Below are 16,564 nucleotides of genomic sequence, written 5' to 3'. Positions count from 1 at the left end.
GTGATAGGCATTTACAACAACGTGATAGGCATTTACCACAACGTGAAAGGCATTTACCACAACGTGAAAGGCATTTACAACAACGTGATAGTCATTTACCACAACGTGGTAGGCATTTACCACAAAGTGATAGGCATTTACAACAACGTGATAGGCATTTACCACAACGTGATAGGCATTTACCACAACGTGATAGGCATTTACCACAACGTGATAGGCATTTACAACAACGTGATAGGCATTTACCACAACGTGATAGGCATTTACCACAACGTGATAGGCATTCGCCACAACGTGATAGGCATTTACAACAACGTGATAGGCATTTACAACAACGTGATAGGCATTTACAACAACGTGATAGGCATTTACCACAACGTGATAGGCATTTACCACAACGTGATAGGCATTTACAACAACGTGATAGGCATTTACCACAACGTGATAGGCATTTACCACAACGTGATAGGCATTCACCACAACGTGGTAGGCATTTACAACAACGTGATAGGCATTTACCACAACATGATAGGCATTTACCACAACGTGATAGGCATTTACAACAACGTGAAAGGCATTTACCACAACGTGGTAGGCATTTACAACAACGTGATAGGCATTTACCACAACATGATAGGCATTTACCACAACGTGATAGGCATTCGCCACAACGTGATAGGCATTTACCACAACGTGATAGGCATTTACAACAACGTGATAGTCATTCACCACAACGTGATAGGCATTTACAACAACGTGATAGGCATTCACCACAACGTGATAGTCATTTACCACAACGTGATAGGCATTTACAACAACGTGATAGTCATTCACCACAACGTGATAGGCATTTACAACAACGTGATAGGCATTCACCACAACGTGATAGTCATTTACCACAAAGTGATAGGCATTTACAACAACGTGATAGTCATTCACCACAACGTGATAGGCATTTACCACAACGTGATAGGCATTCACCACAACGTGATAGGCATTTACAACAACGTGATAGGCATTTACAACAACGTGATAGGCATTTACCACAACGTGATAGGCATTTACAACAACGTGATAGGCATTTACAACAACGTGATAGGCATTTACCACAACGTGATAGGCATTTACCACAACGTGATAGGCATTCACCACAACGTGATAGTCATTTACCACAACGTGATAGTCATTTACAACAACGTGATAGTCATTCACCACAACGTGATAGGCATTCACCACAACGTGATAGTCATTTACCACAAAGTGATAGGCATTTACAACAACGTGATAGTCATTCACCACAACGTGATAGGCATTTACCACAACGTGATAGGCATTCACCACAACGTGATAGGCATTTACAACAACGTGATAGGCATTTACAACAACGTGATAGGCATTTACAACAACGTGATAGGCATTTACAACAACGTGATAGGCATTTACAACAACGTGGTAGGCATTTACAACAACGTGATAGGCATTCACCACAACGTGATAGGCATTTACAACAACGTGATAGGCATTTACCACAACGTGATAGGCATTTACCACAACGTGATAGGCATTTACAACAACGTGATAGGCATTTACAACAACGTGATAGGCATTTACCACAACGTGATAGGCATTTACCACAACGTGATAGGCATTTACCACAACGTGATAGGCATTTACAACAACGTGGTAGGCATTCACCACAACGTGATAGGCATTTACCACAACGTGAAAGGCATTTACCACAACGTGAAAGGCATTTACCACAACGTGATAGGCATTTACCACAACGTGAAAGGCATTTACCACAACGTGAAAGGCATTTACCACAACGTGAAAGGCATTTACAACAACGTGATAGGCATTCACCACAACGTGATAGTCATTTACCACAAAGTGATAGGCATTTACAACAACGTGATAGTCATTCACCACAACGTGATAGGCATTTACAACAACGTGATAGGCATTTACAACAACGTGATAGGCATTTACAACAACGTGATAGGCATTTACAACAACGTGATAGGCATTTACAACAACGTGGTAGGCATTTACCACAACGTGATAGGCATTTACCACAACGTGATAGGCATTCGCCACAACGTGATAGGCATTTACCACAACGTGATAGGCATTTACCACAACGTGATAGGCATTTACAACAACGTGATAGGCATTTACAACAACGTGATAGGCATTTACCACAACGTGAAAGGCATTTACCACAACGTGATAGGCATTTACAACAACGTGATAGGCATTTACAACAACGTGATAGGCATTTACCACAACGTGAAAGGCATTTACCACAACGTGGTAGGCATTTACCACAACGTGATAGGCATTTACCACAACGTGATAGGCATTCGCCACAACGTGATAGGCATTTACCACAACGTGATAGGCATTTACCACAACGTGATAGGCATTTACAACAACGTGATAGGCATTTACAACAACGTGATAGGCATTTACCACAACGTGATAGGCATTTACAACAACGTGATAGGCATTTACAACAACGTGAAAGGCATTTACAACAACGTGATAGGCATTTACCACAACGTGATAGGCATTTACAACAACGTGATAGGCATTTACCACAACGTGAAAGGCATTTACCACAACGTGGTAGGCATTTACCACAACGTGATAGGCATTTACCACAACGTGATAGGCATTCGCCACAACGTGATAGGCATTTACCACAACGTGATAGGCATTTACCACAACGTGATAGGCATTTACCACAACGTGATAGGCATTTACCACAACGTGATAGGCATTTACAACAACGTGATAGGCATTTACCACAACGTGAAAGGCATTTACCACAACGTGGTAGGCATTTACCACAACGTGGTAGGCATTTACCACAACGTGATAGGCATTTACCACAACGTGATAGGCATTCACCACAACGTGATAGGCATTTACAACAACGTGATAGGCATTTACAACAACGTGATAGGCATTTACCACAACGTGAAAGGCATTTACCACAACGTGGTAGGCATTTACCACAACGTGATAGGCATTTACCACAACGTGATAGGCATTCGCCACAACGTGATAGGCATTTACCACAACGTGATAGGCATTTACCACAACGTGATAGGCATTTACAACAACGTGGTAGGCATTTACCACAACGTGGTAGGCATTTACCACAACGTGATAGGCATTCGCCACAACGTGGTAGGCATTTACCACAACGTGATAGGCATTTACAACAACGTGATAGGCATTTACCACAACGTGATAGGCATTTACAACAACGTGGTAGGCATTTACCACAACGTGATAGGCATTCGCCACAACGTGGTAGGCATTTACCACAACGTGATAGGCATTCGCCACAACGTGGTAGGCATTTACCACAACGTGATAGGCATTTACAACAACGTGATAGGCATTCGCCACAACGTGGTAGGCATTTACCACAACGTGATAGGCATTTACAACAACGTGATAGGCATTTACAACAACGTGATAGGCATTTACAACAACGTGATAGGCATTTACAACAACGTGATAGGCATTTACAACAACGTGATAGGCATTTACAACAACGTGAAAGGCATTTACCACAACGTGATAGGCATTCACCACAACGTGATAGGCATTTACCACAACGTGGTAGGCATTTACCACAACGTGATAGGCATTTACCACAACGTGATAGGCATTTACCACAACGTGATAGGCATTTACCACAACGTGATAGGCATTTACCACAACGTGGTAGGCATTTACCACAGTCAGCTGGCATCGGTGTCGCTGGGTACCCGTAGATAGAGAATAATGTCTTTATTACAAAAATGCTAAAAAACCGTGAGTTTTTGCCTTAGTTATTTTTTTATTGGCGGAAAACTGCGAACTCGGCAAATTTGGTTGCACAACTTCCCTTTATCATATACACCCGTACCCAGCGACACCGATGCCAGCTGACTGTGGTAAATGCCTACCACGTTGTGGTAAATGCCTATCACGTTGTGGTAAATGCCTATCACGTTGTGGTAAATGCCTATAATGTAATGTAAATGAGTAGGATAAGACAGTCATGGCTTTCCATAATGGACCATCTGCCTACATCTATAGCATCAAAGAATAACGCCAGTGTTCATTCGTACACTTTAGGTGGAACTTGCTAACCCTATGACCCGCTTCTATGTCTTCCCTGAATGAAGTCTACGTTTTGTTTCCCTGAATGAAGTCTACGTTTTGTTTCCCTGAATGAAGTCTACGTTTTGTTTCCCAATTTGACTGTTTTGAGACATTGTTAAAATTATTGTCAAACTGCTACAACTCAACAGTTTACATACTAGACATACTAGTAATTATACACCGTGACAACCTTAAGATTATCGACCATGAAGATGTTACACGCACTTGCACTGGCGAAATATTGACGAATTTGGATTTAAAATATAACATGAACCCACGCCGATCACACAACAAGTGCCGTCATAAAGTTGAAATGACCTGAACATTACACAAGCTAAACACATCCAAAACACCGCGCCAATCGTGTTACAGCGCTTGTACGGCTATCACGATTGCGATTATTTTTTGGTGCATTGGAATATACATATAAACCAAACTCCATGTATAATCTGACATATTTACGTGATTTACTCAAGCACGCCGTTCACCTCGACGGACAATGACTTTAAGAAGTATTGAAAAAACACGGTTATTAGTAACCGTGGTAGAAACGTTTAATTCCGCAGTTTTGGCTGTCCAAGATTTTCGTGGTGTTCAAATTTCACAGATTGTGAATAAATAAAACAAAGGGTGACACCTTAGGAAGCAGTCAGTCAATGTCTTGTACATTTCCGACACGTGCAGCCTCTGACAGAACAGGCACATCCTGCACACGTACACGATAACAACTATTCGCAGCTCATTACAGTCTGACACTTTAATTCTGTATCTTTTATTTTAAATCAGTAAATGACGCGTTTCTGGGCAATCTAGAAAGTTGTACAGAAAGTAGCATCTTTTAGAAAACACAAAGCGTTTTCGCAGCTTACCGTACGATCAAGAGAAAAATGTCCACATAACTACGGAAGTACGTGGGGGACTCTGTGCATGGTTTGGAATATAATATTTTTGACGCGATGTACACACTGCTTTTAATGACGCATCCAATTACTACTATGTTGTTTTATCTGCATGTTTATTGGTGAGGCATTATAACACCATAGACCTTAGAAAACAGGTCTATGATAACACCAAAAGTAAACTTTCTCGAGTGCTTTCTTAATCATCTTATCTCAGTGTGGCCCAGTTTTTGCCGTTTTGTCCACACTAATCGATCCGTGCTTCATACAAAAAATTAGCTGATGACAAAACAAAAATACTCAGTACATTTACAGCAAGTCTCAGAAGTATTGGGGCAGCCAACTTGCTAGCGAATCGGCTAACTGCTTGGGTTGGATTCGAATATTTTAGTGTGACTTTCGATGCATTCTCAATATGCAAAATAACTTTATAATAGTTAATTTCTACGTCAGCTTATTTAGTACTTACCAATTTTCGCCCAAGATTCGACATTTGGTTCTAGACACCAGTTCTCCGTGTCTGAAAGAAAGATAGTAAAACCATGATTGAAATATCAACGTATCGTGTAAACATAATGCAAAAATAAAAATAGATAACAAAAATCCCGTCCCTACCTCGCATGGTTGTCGGCGTTCCATATAACATTCCCTCACCAGTGTCCACTGTTTTGGTAGCGGCATACAATCGCCTCCTCGGTACTGTGTACTTACAGAGGATGGGTACGATGATATGGAACCCGACGCCAACGACGATGGATATCTAGAGATCTGTCTGTTACTAGTATCAAACATATTTACGACTTTAGACTTATACGATTTAGAGTGCGATGTATAATGTTTGGCCGTGATCGAGAATATAATGTTCGCTATATGTCACGTGATATGACGATGCATCAACAAGTTTTCGAATTTGGAACTTTCGAACTGTACTAGTATGTTCGTCACAAGGTCCATTCTCCTTCCCAGAGTTCCTTGCGGTTAGATCACCGAAAGTATAGAACTCTGCCTGGGGAGATTGCACAAGGTCACCACAGGAGCGCGTATCGAACACAGAACGCAAAATAGCGCACTAATGCGATTTTACTACAAGTATATATATTGGTTTACTTACATGTATCAGGCATGTGAATATAACAAATATGTAGGGAGTCACATACTTTGATTAATGGATTAACCGCTTTTGATTACGAAGTCCACACAAGTGTTTATACGGGTGATTCATATTAGAATTATTCATGACATTACGTAATACACTGCTTGGAATCCGCGCCCACTGCTTTGTTTTTACTGGTGAACACACAAAAAGAAAAGTCATATTATGAAAACGATATTCCATTCCAATTTCATTCTTTCAAAAATTCAATTGAAACATAGAAACAATTTAAACATAATCAACATATGTGGAATATTACATTTGTAAGGGACGACGTCAAAAGATCGATGTCGGATAAAAAACTTAATTCCTTTAGTTTTTTTCCAACCCCCCCTACCCCCCACTGAAACTTAATTGATGAATATTGGTCATGGCGTCAGACTACATACACCATTAAATACAAATTGATAATCGGACAGTAGTATTGCATAGCAGTTGGTTGTCGGGTGGGTGTAAAAAGATTTTACAAATGCACCTCATTTGACGCACAGATTTACACTTGAACCAAACCATTTTTCTGTGGTTTTTTTCTTTTTCGAGTATTTCTGTCCATGATCTGATAGAACAAAAAAACGAACTACAAATACTCCAAGATTTTTTTGACTTCATTAAAAAATGAAATCGTTTTTGTAGAATGGAAACTTTTTGAGGTCAAAACCCCCCACTCCCAAACTAAAGGAAATAAGTTTTTTATCCGACATCGATCTTTTGACGTCGACCCTAATGTACACTATATGTCATCAAAATTAATTTCGTAACAAAATGTGGAGATACTTATTTTGTAGACAACAAGTTTTTCCTATAGAGTCGAACAAGACATATTTTTTCTGCATCAAGTTCCTATAATTTCCTGATTTATCAGGAATACATATTTTTTTCTATACTCAGTTGTACAAATTTGATCAGAATGTTTATTCTAAACTGTCATGCAACCACGAAAAAAAAAAAAACTTACTTTTTAACAAAACTCGTATTCTGGTCACCGTTTTCATACTACATTCATATGATAGAAATACGGATATGTGAGTCACTTTTCACATATTTGCTTTCAAATTCAAATTTTAGGACTTATTTACCGGACAGAGCGGCAAGTTATTGTAGTTGTAAAGAAGAAACCGGAAATCGAGACGACTAAAAATGTGATCAATAAATTAATTAATAATTAATAACTTTATTACACAACTTAACCATCTGTGGGTTTAGTAAGGTAAAAAAATGATTACAAAGACAAATAAAATAAGACACACTAAAACACTAAAATTAAAATACACTGTAATTCAACATAGAAAGAAATACAAATTAGAAAATCTCTGAAAAATTGATTAAACAGCAGCAAGGTTCTCCCAGACCATAGTTACATATTTATCTTTTAGAAAATTGTATTTTTTAAATAATATGACAAAGCCATATTTTTTCCCATTATTTTCACAAAGCTTTCTATTCTGGACAAGTCATTAATTTTTATTTTAAAATACTTCAAGACATGTTTTCTCTCTACTTCATAGAAATTGCAACTTAGATGAAATGCATTTCATCTTCAATTTGATCTGAATAGCATTTTTTGCAAGTTCTTTCATTTTCTGGGGTTTTTGGTTTACTCTTCCTTCCCAATTCAATTTCAAGGTTGTGGTCACTGAGCCTGCACTTTACTAACACTCTACGTTGGCTGAAGTTTTTCATTTCATTTAGATAGTTTTCTAATTCAAATTTTTGTTTAAATACACTATATGTTCTAAGTTTGTTCCCCTCTTTTGTATTTAATTGTTTTCCCCATGATTGAATAAATTCATTTGATAGCTTTGTATTTACAACATTGGTTAGTTGATTAATATTGTTGATCTTGTTAGTTTCTTTTATTTTAGACAAGTTTTTTTCTCCAAAAAATGTTTTTATTTGAGTAATCCAGGTAGAATTATTTTGTATTTCCTTTAATGCACATTTTAATATGTGATTTTCAGGAAGCAAATTTATTCTGTACCAGTATTTAACCTTTGAAACCATTGCATTTATTCTTACTGGTAATCTACCTAGTTCACCCCCTTATACCAACTGATGGTGTAAATTTACTAACACCAAGAATATTGTGGGTCCCTTTCATGCAATGAAATTAAATAACACCATGGAGGCTTGACTTGAGGGTTATATTGTCTTTAATGCGCACCATCTATCACATAACCATGCGTTACATGCGATATGACACGATACGATTAACTGAAAGATACACAAAGAAATCAATAAATACAGTACTCAAATATTCTCAAAATACAAACATAAATATCCATAGGCATATACATGTACAAGTCACACAAGAAAATTTAATCCAATAAAATATAATGCTGTAAACACAGTAAGTATAATAGCATAAAGAACCATGTCTCACCGAAACAATTTCCCAACACCTCCAATGGAAGGGACTAACATCAGCTTGTGCTAACGGCTTGCTTTACAACAACTGTCCTTCAATACTGGGAAAGCAAATAATAAAATATTGTCTATAAACCAGAAACCACTAGATACCGGTAAAATTCTATAGAATATAACAAATACAATATTTCTGAAGACATAGAATTACAAAACTATGCATAAATCAATAAATCAGACGTAAAATACAGCAAATACTCTCACTAGTGAAATCAGTCAGCGCAAACATATGCAAATGAGTCGCGAGCGATAACATAACGTACCGAGCAGAAGTCACATAGTTGAAACAATTCAGCAACAAAACCTTTCAGAAATATACAATAATGTCAACTGTATACTAAAAAATGAATTGGAAAACATAGTAGAATAACAAACTGTACATACCAGCATGCTTTACTTGGCGTCGCTCACTACACAACAAGTTTCTCTGATCAACAAACGGCTGACTGCACGAGACCAGGTCAAACAAAAGTCTAATCCCCATCTACCAAAGAGGGCGCTCTACCGCAAACCGAACATAAAGAAATTTGGTCTCAACACTCCCGCCCCTGAATTGCAACTCGCAATTCCAAAACTACAAAGAGAACAAATTTCAACAAAGAGTTTACAACTGTTACTCAACTCAAAATACAACTACTTATTCAGTTCTGCCTTGACTAGTATACATAATTTAGCGACAGGTCTTTCTAAGATTGACGTCTTGGTACTCACTCTGCAAGATCTCACATCGCCTTTCTTGTCCTTGAAAGTTGTTTCTACTACTCCCATCAACCAACTATTTCTGGGTACCGACTTGTCAACAACAAGCACAATATCTCCAACTTGTACATTGCGTCTTTTTCTCTGCCACTTCGGTCTCTGCTGCAGGGTAACTAAATACTCCTTTCTCCAGCGACACCAAAATACATCTATCAAGTACTGAGATTGACGCCAACGTTTTCTTGCATACATGTCACTCTTCTCGAACACTCCAGGCGAACTAAGTGCACGAGCTCGTGGATTAATCAGCATGTTAGGTGTCAATGGTAGTAAATCATTAGGATCTGATGACGTTGTAGTCAGTGGCCTATTGTTGACAATATTCTCAGCCTCACAGAATACAGTACTGAGCGTCTCATCATCAACAATTCGGGGTTGTTCTCTCAACAGGCTGTACAAAATCTTCCTTATGCTACGAATCATTCTCTCCCACACTCCGCCAAAGTGAGATGCTGCTGGAGGATTGAAGTGCCACTCTATGCCTTCTGCACACAGAACATCATTCATTCTGGACTGGTCCAAACCTTCAAGTGCATGTCTCAACTCCTTTTCTGACCCAACCAAGTTGGTGCCATTGTCAGATCTGATGCTTCTAACAGGACCTCTTCTGGCCATGAACCTGCGTATAGCATTTATGCATGCATCAGTTTATAACGAGTGCGCGATCTCTAGGTGGACTGCTCAGGAAGAAAAACAAGTGAAAATCACACCATACCGTTTCACCTCAGATCTCCCTCTGCGCACAGTTAAAGGCCCAAAATAATCCATACCACAGAATGTAAATGGTGATACTTCTGCAACAACTCTATCAGCTGGTAAGTCAGCCATTACCTGCTCACATGGTGCTGCGTGATACCGTTGACATGTGACACAACTTCTCGCTACTCTTTTCGCCAACTGACTTGCTCCATATATCCAATACTTCTCTCTGACTTTCGCCAAAATACTATTTCTTCCCAAATGACCAACAGTAGAATGAGCATCCCGAACAATCATTACAGATACTTGTGAGTTCTTTGGTAACACAATCGGATGCTTTATCTCATAAAGCAAGTCTGCCTTCTTCAGTCGTCCACCAACACGAATAATACCATCATCTGTCAACACGGGGTCATACTTGAAAAGAGGACTTCTTTTTGTCACTGTCTTGCCTTTGGACAGGACTTCTATCTCTTCTATGTATGCCTTCCTTTGAACATATTTAACAACTGCTACTTCACTTTCATATAACATCTTTGGAGTTAGGCACTGGACAACTTCTTCAAATTGGCATTCCAGTTTTCCAATGAACTTGAGAAACTTGTTCTTAGCAATGATGACCCAGGCCATTACTCTCTTCAATTTCCACCAACCAGAAATTCTCGTCAATAAGGAAGCTATAATTGATGTGTCTTCAAACTCAATGGTTGCACAGCTAGTCTTCACTTCTGGGTCATTCTCCTCTATCCGCATGGAAATCACCTGTTCTGGCCATTCCGCTTCCTTCTCCCACAGAAAGCCTGGTCCACAAAACCAATTACTATTATTCAATTCGTTAGTTGTCTTAACACCTCGTGATGCCAAGTCTGCTGGATTTCTCTTGGTATCCACATGACGCCACTGTTCAGGGACTGTAGCTTCTCTTATGACTTGAACACGGTTGGCAACAAAGGTGTGGTATCTTGCTCTGTCATTCCTTATATATCTCAAAACCGCAGTGCTGTCTGTCCAGTAGATTGCTTTGTCAATCTTGAAGTCTAACTCTCTTTGAACAATTGAGACTAATCTCACTGCCAATGTTGCTGCTGTAAGTTCTAATCTTGGTATTGTAATTTTCTTCAAAGGAGTTACTCTTGCCTTCACGAACACAAATGAACAGTGTATATTTTCACTTGAGTTGATTTGTCTGAGGTAGATAACACAACCATATCCAATTTCACTTGCATCAGCGAAAGCATGCAGCTCTCTGTATGTCACGTTTCCGAATTCAGCTGGTACATAGCATCGGGAAATTCTTACTTCTTCCAAATCTTGCATGCTTGTTTTCCACATCTGCCACTTGCCATGTATGTTATCACTTGGTTCATCGTCCCATCCAGCTTCTTGTTTGCACATCTCTTGAAGCACACTCTTTGCTGGAATGAGGAGTGGAGCTATAAAACCCAACGGATCATAAATCGAGCTGACTTCAGACAGCATTGACCTTCTTGTCACCTCTGTCTTCTTGATTTGACACTTGAATTGGAACTCATCCGTCTCTGCATTCCACAACACACCTAGTGTTCTCTCTGTAGGAAGCTGCGATGATTCCAGATCCAAGTCCATCAGTTCTTTAGCTCGATCATCCAGGGGAATCTCTCTCAAAACTTCTCGTTCATTGCTAGACCACTTGGTGAGGTTGAAGCCTCCTTCTTTGCACAAGGCCTTTAGCTCCTTCACCAGTTGAATGGCTTGTTCAACATTTTCCACTGACTTCAGTCCATCGTCCATGTAGAAATTGTTATGTAGTGTGTTGACTGTTTCTTCTCTTGCATTGCGTATGTTGTCTATACCAGTTCTTCTCAAGCTATAATTAGCACATGATGGTGCAGACACAGCTCCAAACAAATGCACTGCCATACGATAAACCTTGGGCTTCTGGTCTAAGTCTCCCTTTGGTAACCATAAAAATCTCAACAGGTCTCGTTGACTCTCAGGCACCTTCACCTGATAAAACATGCACTCAATATCACTTGCGAAGGCTACAGGAAACTCTCTGAATCTCATGAGTACTCCTTTAATATTATTCATTAGGTTTGGCCCTGGTAGCAAGACATCATTCAGCGATGTACCATCACACTTCGCTGCACAGTCAAACACCACTCTGATCTTGTTTGGCTTTCTAGGGTGATATACACCATGATGGGGTATATACCATTCTTTCCCCTTCTTAGCCGTCACTCCATCAGGAACCTTTTCCGCATACCCATTTGCAATCACCTTCTCCATGAACTCTATGTAGTCTGCCTTGAATTGTGAATTCTTGTTCATTTTCGCCTGCAGACCCTTTAACCTCTGCTCTGCCATATGCCGATTGTTAGGCAATTTCACATCTGGATCTCTCAGAGAGAGATCCACTTGATAATGACCATTCACCATCTTACAAGAACTGTCCATCACTTCCATAAAGCGCCTGTCTTCCCACGACCATTCTCTTCTGTCATCAACAGTTCTCTCTGGAAAGTCATAGTTCAGACTCTGTCTATATAACTTCTCTAAACTATTGTCAGCAATGACAAAATTACTTGAATACTTCATCTTTCCACCTTTCTTAACACCCCAGGCAACCCATCCTAAAGGCGTCTTTGTAGCATATGGACTCCCTGGTGGTCCTGTCCTCACATCTATAGGTGCATATGCTGCTGGAACATTGTTACCAATAAGCAAATCGATATTGCTACTGATTTGCAACCTTGGCAACTCAATATCTCCCAAATGTTCCCATGTGGATACATCTTTCTGGGTAGGTATATGCCACTTCTCTACGGGCAAGCTTGACTTCGTAAATACAGGAGGCAGTTGCACTGGAACCCCGTTACCACTGATGGCTTCTATTCTCAGACCGGTTATCACCTTCGTTGGCATACTACATGAAGCACCCATTGTCTTCATAGTAAGTTTCATTCCAGTACCAGTTGCCTGCAACTTCTCTGCCAAACCATCAGTGCAAAATGATACATTACTGCCAGGATCTAAGAATGCGTAACATTCTGCTGTCTGGGACCCCATGGTCACCTTCACTGGAATGATAGGCATCGTACAACCACTAGTATTGACCCTTGTTGGCTGGTCAGCAGTTGTTGCACTACTGGTAAGCTGGTTGTCGCTATTCTGCTTCTTTTGTCGGGCAAAATCATGCAAGAGGGTGTTGTGATTGCCTCTGCACACATCACAAGTTATCTTCAGGTTGCATCCAGTGGAAAAATGTCCTTTTCCAAAGCAAAGAAAACACACCTTTAATTTTCCCACAAGATTTCTTCTATTTTCTAGAGACATTGCTTCAACTTCTGGACAGGTAGCTAGTCGATGTGGTCCATCACAACTCCAACATTTTAGTCCACTACTGCCAATATTTGTAGCAGCAGACACCTTACGCTGTACATTGTCTCTTCTCTGTCTTCCATCAGAAGTCATGCTATCTCTGCCATAAATTGGATCATTCAGCTTAGTTGCTTCTGATTGGATAAAATCTACCAGGTTACTAAAACCAATTCTCTTCTCATTTCTACGAAGACCTTGAACAATACTTCTCCACCTCTCATGCATACTAGGAGGCAACTTCTGAACAATGCGTATCAAGTTCTCTGAATATTCCAGTACACCCAAACTACCGACACAGTGGGTTGCAGCCTTGCATTCCCTCAGGAACACAGCAAACTCATCCAGGGCCTTTGCATCATCACCTCGGATATGTGGCCAAGACAGCACCTTCTTTATGTAAGAATTAGCAATCACCTCTGGATCACCATATCTTCTCTTTAGTTCCTTCATGGCAGCTGGGTAACCAACATCAGAATCCAGGTACGAGAAACCAACTACAATACGGTGTGCTTCACCTGTTGTGAACTGCTCCAGATAAGCTATTTTCTCATCATTGGCACAGGAACTTTCTATTCTTGATTTGAACTGTCTCATGAACTTATTGTAGCTTAAACAGTCACCACCAAACTTTGTTATCTCAAGTTTAGGCTTCTGCATCTCAATCAACACATCACTGAAGTTCTTGTTAGAAATCTTCGAACTGTCAGGCAACAATATTTTGTTTGATACTGATTTACCATCTTCAAGCTCACTTAGCTGACCTTCATTCTCAGCACCATTCATACTGTCACATTCACTGCCCAAAGACTGGCTGTCAGTATCATTTTCAAGCTCCTCTATCAGCTGACTTCTGGCTCTGGACACTGCTAACTTTGTTTGGATCTTGTGTGTTTCTGCTTGGTGCTGCATTTGTATTTCCAATAATTTCAGCTTCATCTCTAGTGCTTGCTTATCTCTGACCAACTTCTCCTTTTCTATTAACTCCGATTCCTTTACTCTTTCAATAGACTTTATTGAAGATCTCTTACTTCTCATTGAACTCACCGTAGACCGTGATCCAGTGACAGCTTTGACATTTTTTGACATAGATGAAAACCAGCTCTCTATTTGGGACTTTAAATTTGTGACCCAAACATCTTTCTCATCATACCATTTCTCAAAATGTTCAGCACGATCATGTTCACTTAACAAGGCACAGTACTTATCATTGGACTTCAGAAACTGTTCATATTTATTCATCCACTCAGTATGAATATCTTTAACACTTTCAATCAGAGGGTTTTCTGCCATCAGGGACTTTATTTTCTCAGATACAGACTTCACACTCCTCCATGCTTCCCCAAGAGCCTTAAACTTTACCTCTTCAGCATATGTCTGTCCTTGAGGGGTTAACTTCCGGTTTCTATCTTCATCCATTTTGACGAATATCCCTTCACCAATAGAATGTTTCGTTAATGAGAGATGTGGGTCCCTTTCATGCAATGAAATTAAATAACACCATGGAGGCTTGACTTGAGGGTTATATTGTCTTTAATGCGCACCATCTATCACATAACCATGCGTTACATGCGATATGACACGATACGATTAACTGAAAGATACACAAAGAAATCAATAAATACAGTACTCAAATATTCTCAAAATACAAACATAAATATCCATAGGCATATACATGTACAAGTCACACAAGAAAATTTAATCCAATAAAATATAATGCTGTAAACACAGTAAGTATAATAGCATAAAGAACCATGTCTCACCGAAACAATTTCCCAACACCTCCAATGGAAGGGACTAACATCAGCTTGTGCTAACGGCTTGCTTTACAACAACTGTCCTTCAATACTGGGAAAGCAAATAATAAAATATTGTCTATAAACCAGAAACCACTAGATACCGGTAAAATTCTATAGAATATAACAAATACAATATTTCTGAAGACATAGAATTACAAAACTATGCATAAATCAATAAATCAGACGTAAAATACAGCAAATACTCTCACTAGTGAAATCAGTCAGCGCAAACATATGCAAATGAGTCGCGAGCGATAACATAACGTACCGAGCAGAAGTCACATAGTTGAAACAATTCAGCAACAAAACCTTTCAGAAATATACAATAATGTCAACTGTATACTAAAAAATGAATTGGAAAACATAGTAGAATAACAAACTGTACATACCAGCATGCTTTACTTGGCGTCGCTCACTACACAACAAGTTTCTCTGATCAACAAACGGCTGACTGCACGAGACCAGGTCAAACAAAAGTCTAATCCCCATCTACCAAAGAGGGCGCTCTACCGCAAACCGAACATAAAGAAATTTGGTCTCAACAAATATAATAATAATTATTACAAACTTGCTCTAGGTTATTTGTGTCATTTGTTAGTTCACCTGCCCAAATTTCTGACCCATACATTAGAATGGGTGTAACCAACTCATCAAATAATTTTAAACACAATGAAGTTGAAATCATTTTATGACTAAGTATAGTTTGTCTAATGGCAAATAATGTCTTCATTGCTTTATTTTTTAGCATACAATGGTTTGTTTTAAATTTTCTATTCGGAGTGAATATCATACCCAAATAACAGAACTCTTTGACTGGTGTTATGTTTTTACCATCTATAATAAAAGTTTGGTTTTTCAGTACTCTGTTACTTGTGTATCATCACTTTGGTTTTCTTAACATTCACATCAAGATTCCAGGTTTTACAATAGTCTGCTAATTTATTCAGACAACCCTCTGCAGTCTGTGAAAACAAACCAAGATCGTCTGCATATAAAATAGAGTTTAAGGGTTTATCACCAATCATGATTGGTGTATCACCACTTTTACCAAAATGATCTGGAAGATCATTGATGAATATGTTAAAAAGGGTGGGTGAGACATTACAACCCTGTTTCACACCACATGTGGACTGAAAACATTTTTGTTAAACCATTTGACATCTTTACCTTGTAGTTTATGTTATTGTACATGGATTTAATGATTTAATATCAGCGACGATCAATATGCTTCTGTCATCGAGCATATTATTCCGGTGGCGGGGTTCCGTCGCTTCAATGAATAATAGACTTGAATAGCCCCGAGTTGGCCAATC

The 16,564-nt window shown here is 39.2% G+C and overlaps 2 protein-coding genes and 2 long non-coding RNA genes across 4 annotated transcripts; all 4 read right to left on the bottom strand.

Annotated features, from left to right (window-relative positions):
* Positions 1-8,348: 8,348 nt before the first annotated feature.
* LOC146747255 (uncharacterized) lies at positions 8,349-8,861 on the bottom strand. The gene is made up of 2 exons (XR_014929203.1): positions 8,597-8,861; positions 8,349-8,427 (listed from the first exon to the last, which is right to left on the bottom strand). It is a non-coding gene; the product is annotated as an uncharacterized LOC146747255 (long non-coding RNA).
* Positions 8,862-9,270: 409 nt separating this feature from the next.
* On the bottom strand, positions 9,271-10,011 carry LOC146747254 (uncharacterized). Its single transcript, XM_085498369.1, has one exon. The coding sequence runs from the start codon at positions 10,009-10,011 to the stop codon at positions 9,271-9,273; it is 741 nt and encodes a 246-aa protein (XP_085354495.1).
* Positions 10,012-10,077: 66 nt separating this feature from the next.
* On the bottom strand, positions 10,078-14,871 carry LOC146747253 (uncharacterized). Its single transcript, XM_085498368.1, has one exon. It carries the CDS (start codon positions 14,869-14,871, stop codon positions 10,078-10,080), a length of 4,794 nt encoding a protein of 1,597 aa, XP_085354494.1.
* A 96-nt stretch (positions 14,872-14,967) lies between these two features.
* LOC146747252 (uncharacterized) lies at positions 14,968-15,480 on the bottom strand. The gene is made up of 2 exons (XR_014929202.1): positions 15,216-15,480; positions 14,968-15,046 (listed from the first exon to the last, which is right to left on the bottom strand). It is a non-coding gene; the product is annotated as an uncharacterized LOC146747252 (long non-coding RNA).
* Positions 15,481-16,564: the final 1,084 nt, after the last annotated feature.

This window comes from Saccoglossus kowalevskii, chromosome 4 (genome assembly GCF_978046115.1).
Source record: "Saccoglossus kowalevskii chromosome 4, keSacKowa6.1, whole genome shotgun sequence".
Lineage (NCBI taxonomy): Eukaryota > Metazoa > Hemichordata > Enteropneusta > Harrimaniidae > Saccoglossus > Saccoglossus kowalevskii.
Note: the sequence above shows the minus strand (reverse complement) of the source record. Positions and strands in the feature narration are given on the sequence as shown.

What these genes read in the sequence shown, in the direction of transcription:
- LOC146747254 (XM_085498369.1), bottom strand. Translation starts at nt 10,011, where the DNA reads ATGGCCAGAAGAGGTCCTGTTAGAAGCATCAGATCTGACAATGGCACC.
- LOC146747253 (XM_085498368.1), bottom strand. Translation starts at nt 14,871, where the DNA reads ATGGATGAAGATAGAAACCGGAAGTTAACCCCTCAAGGACAGACATAT.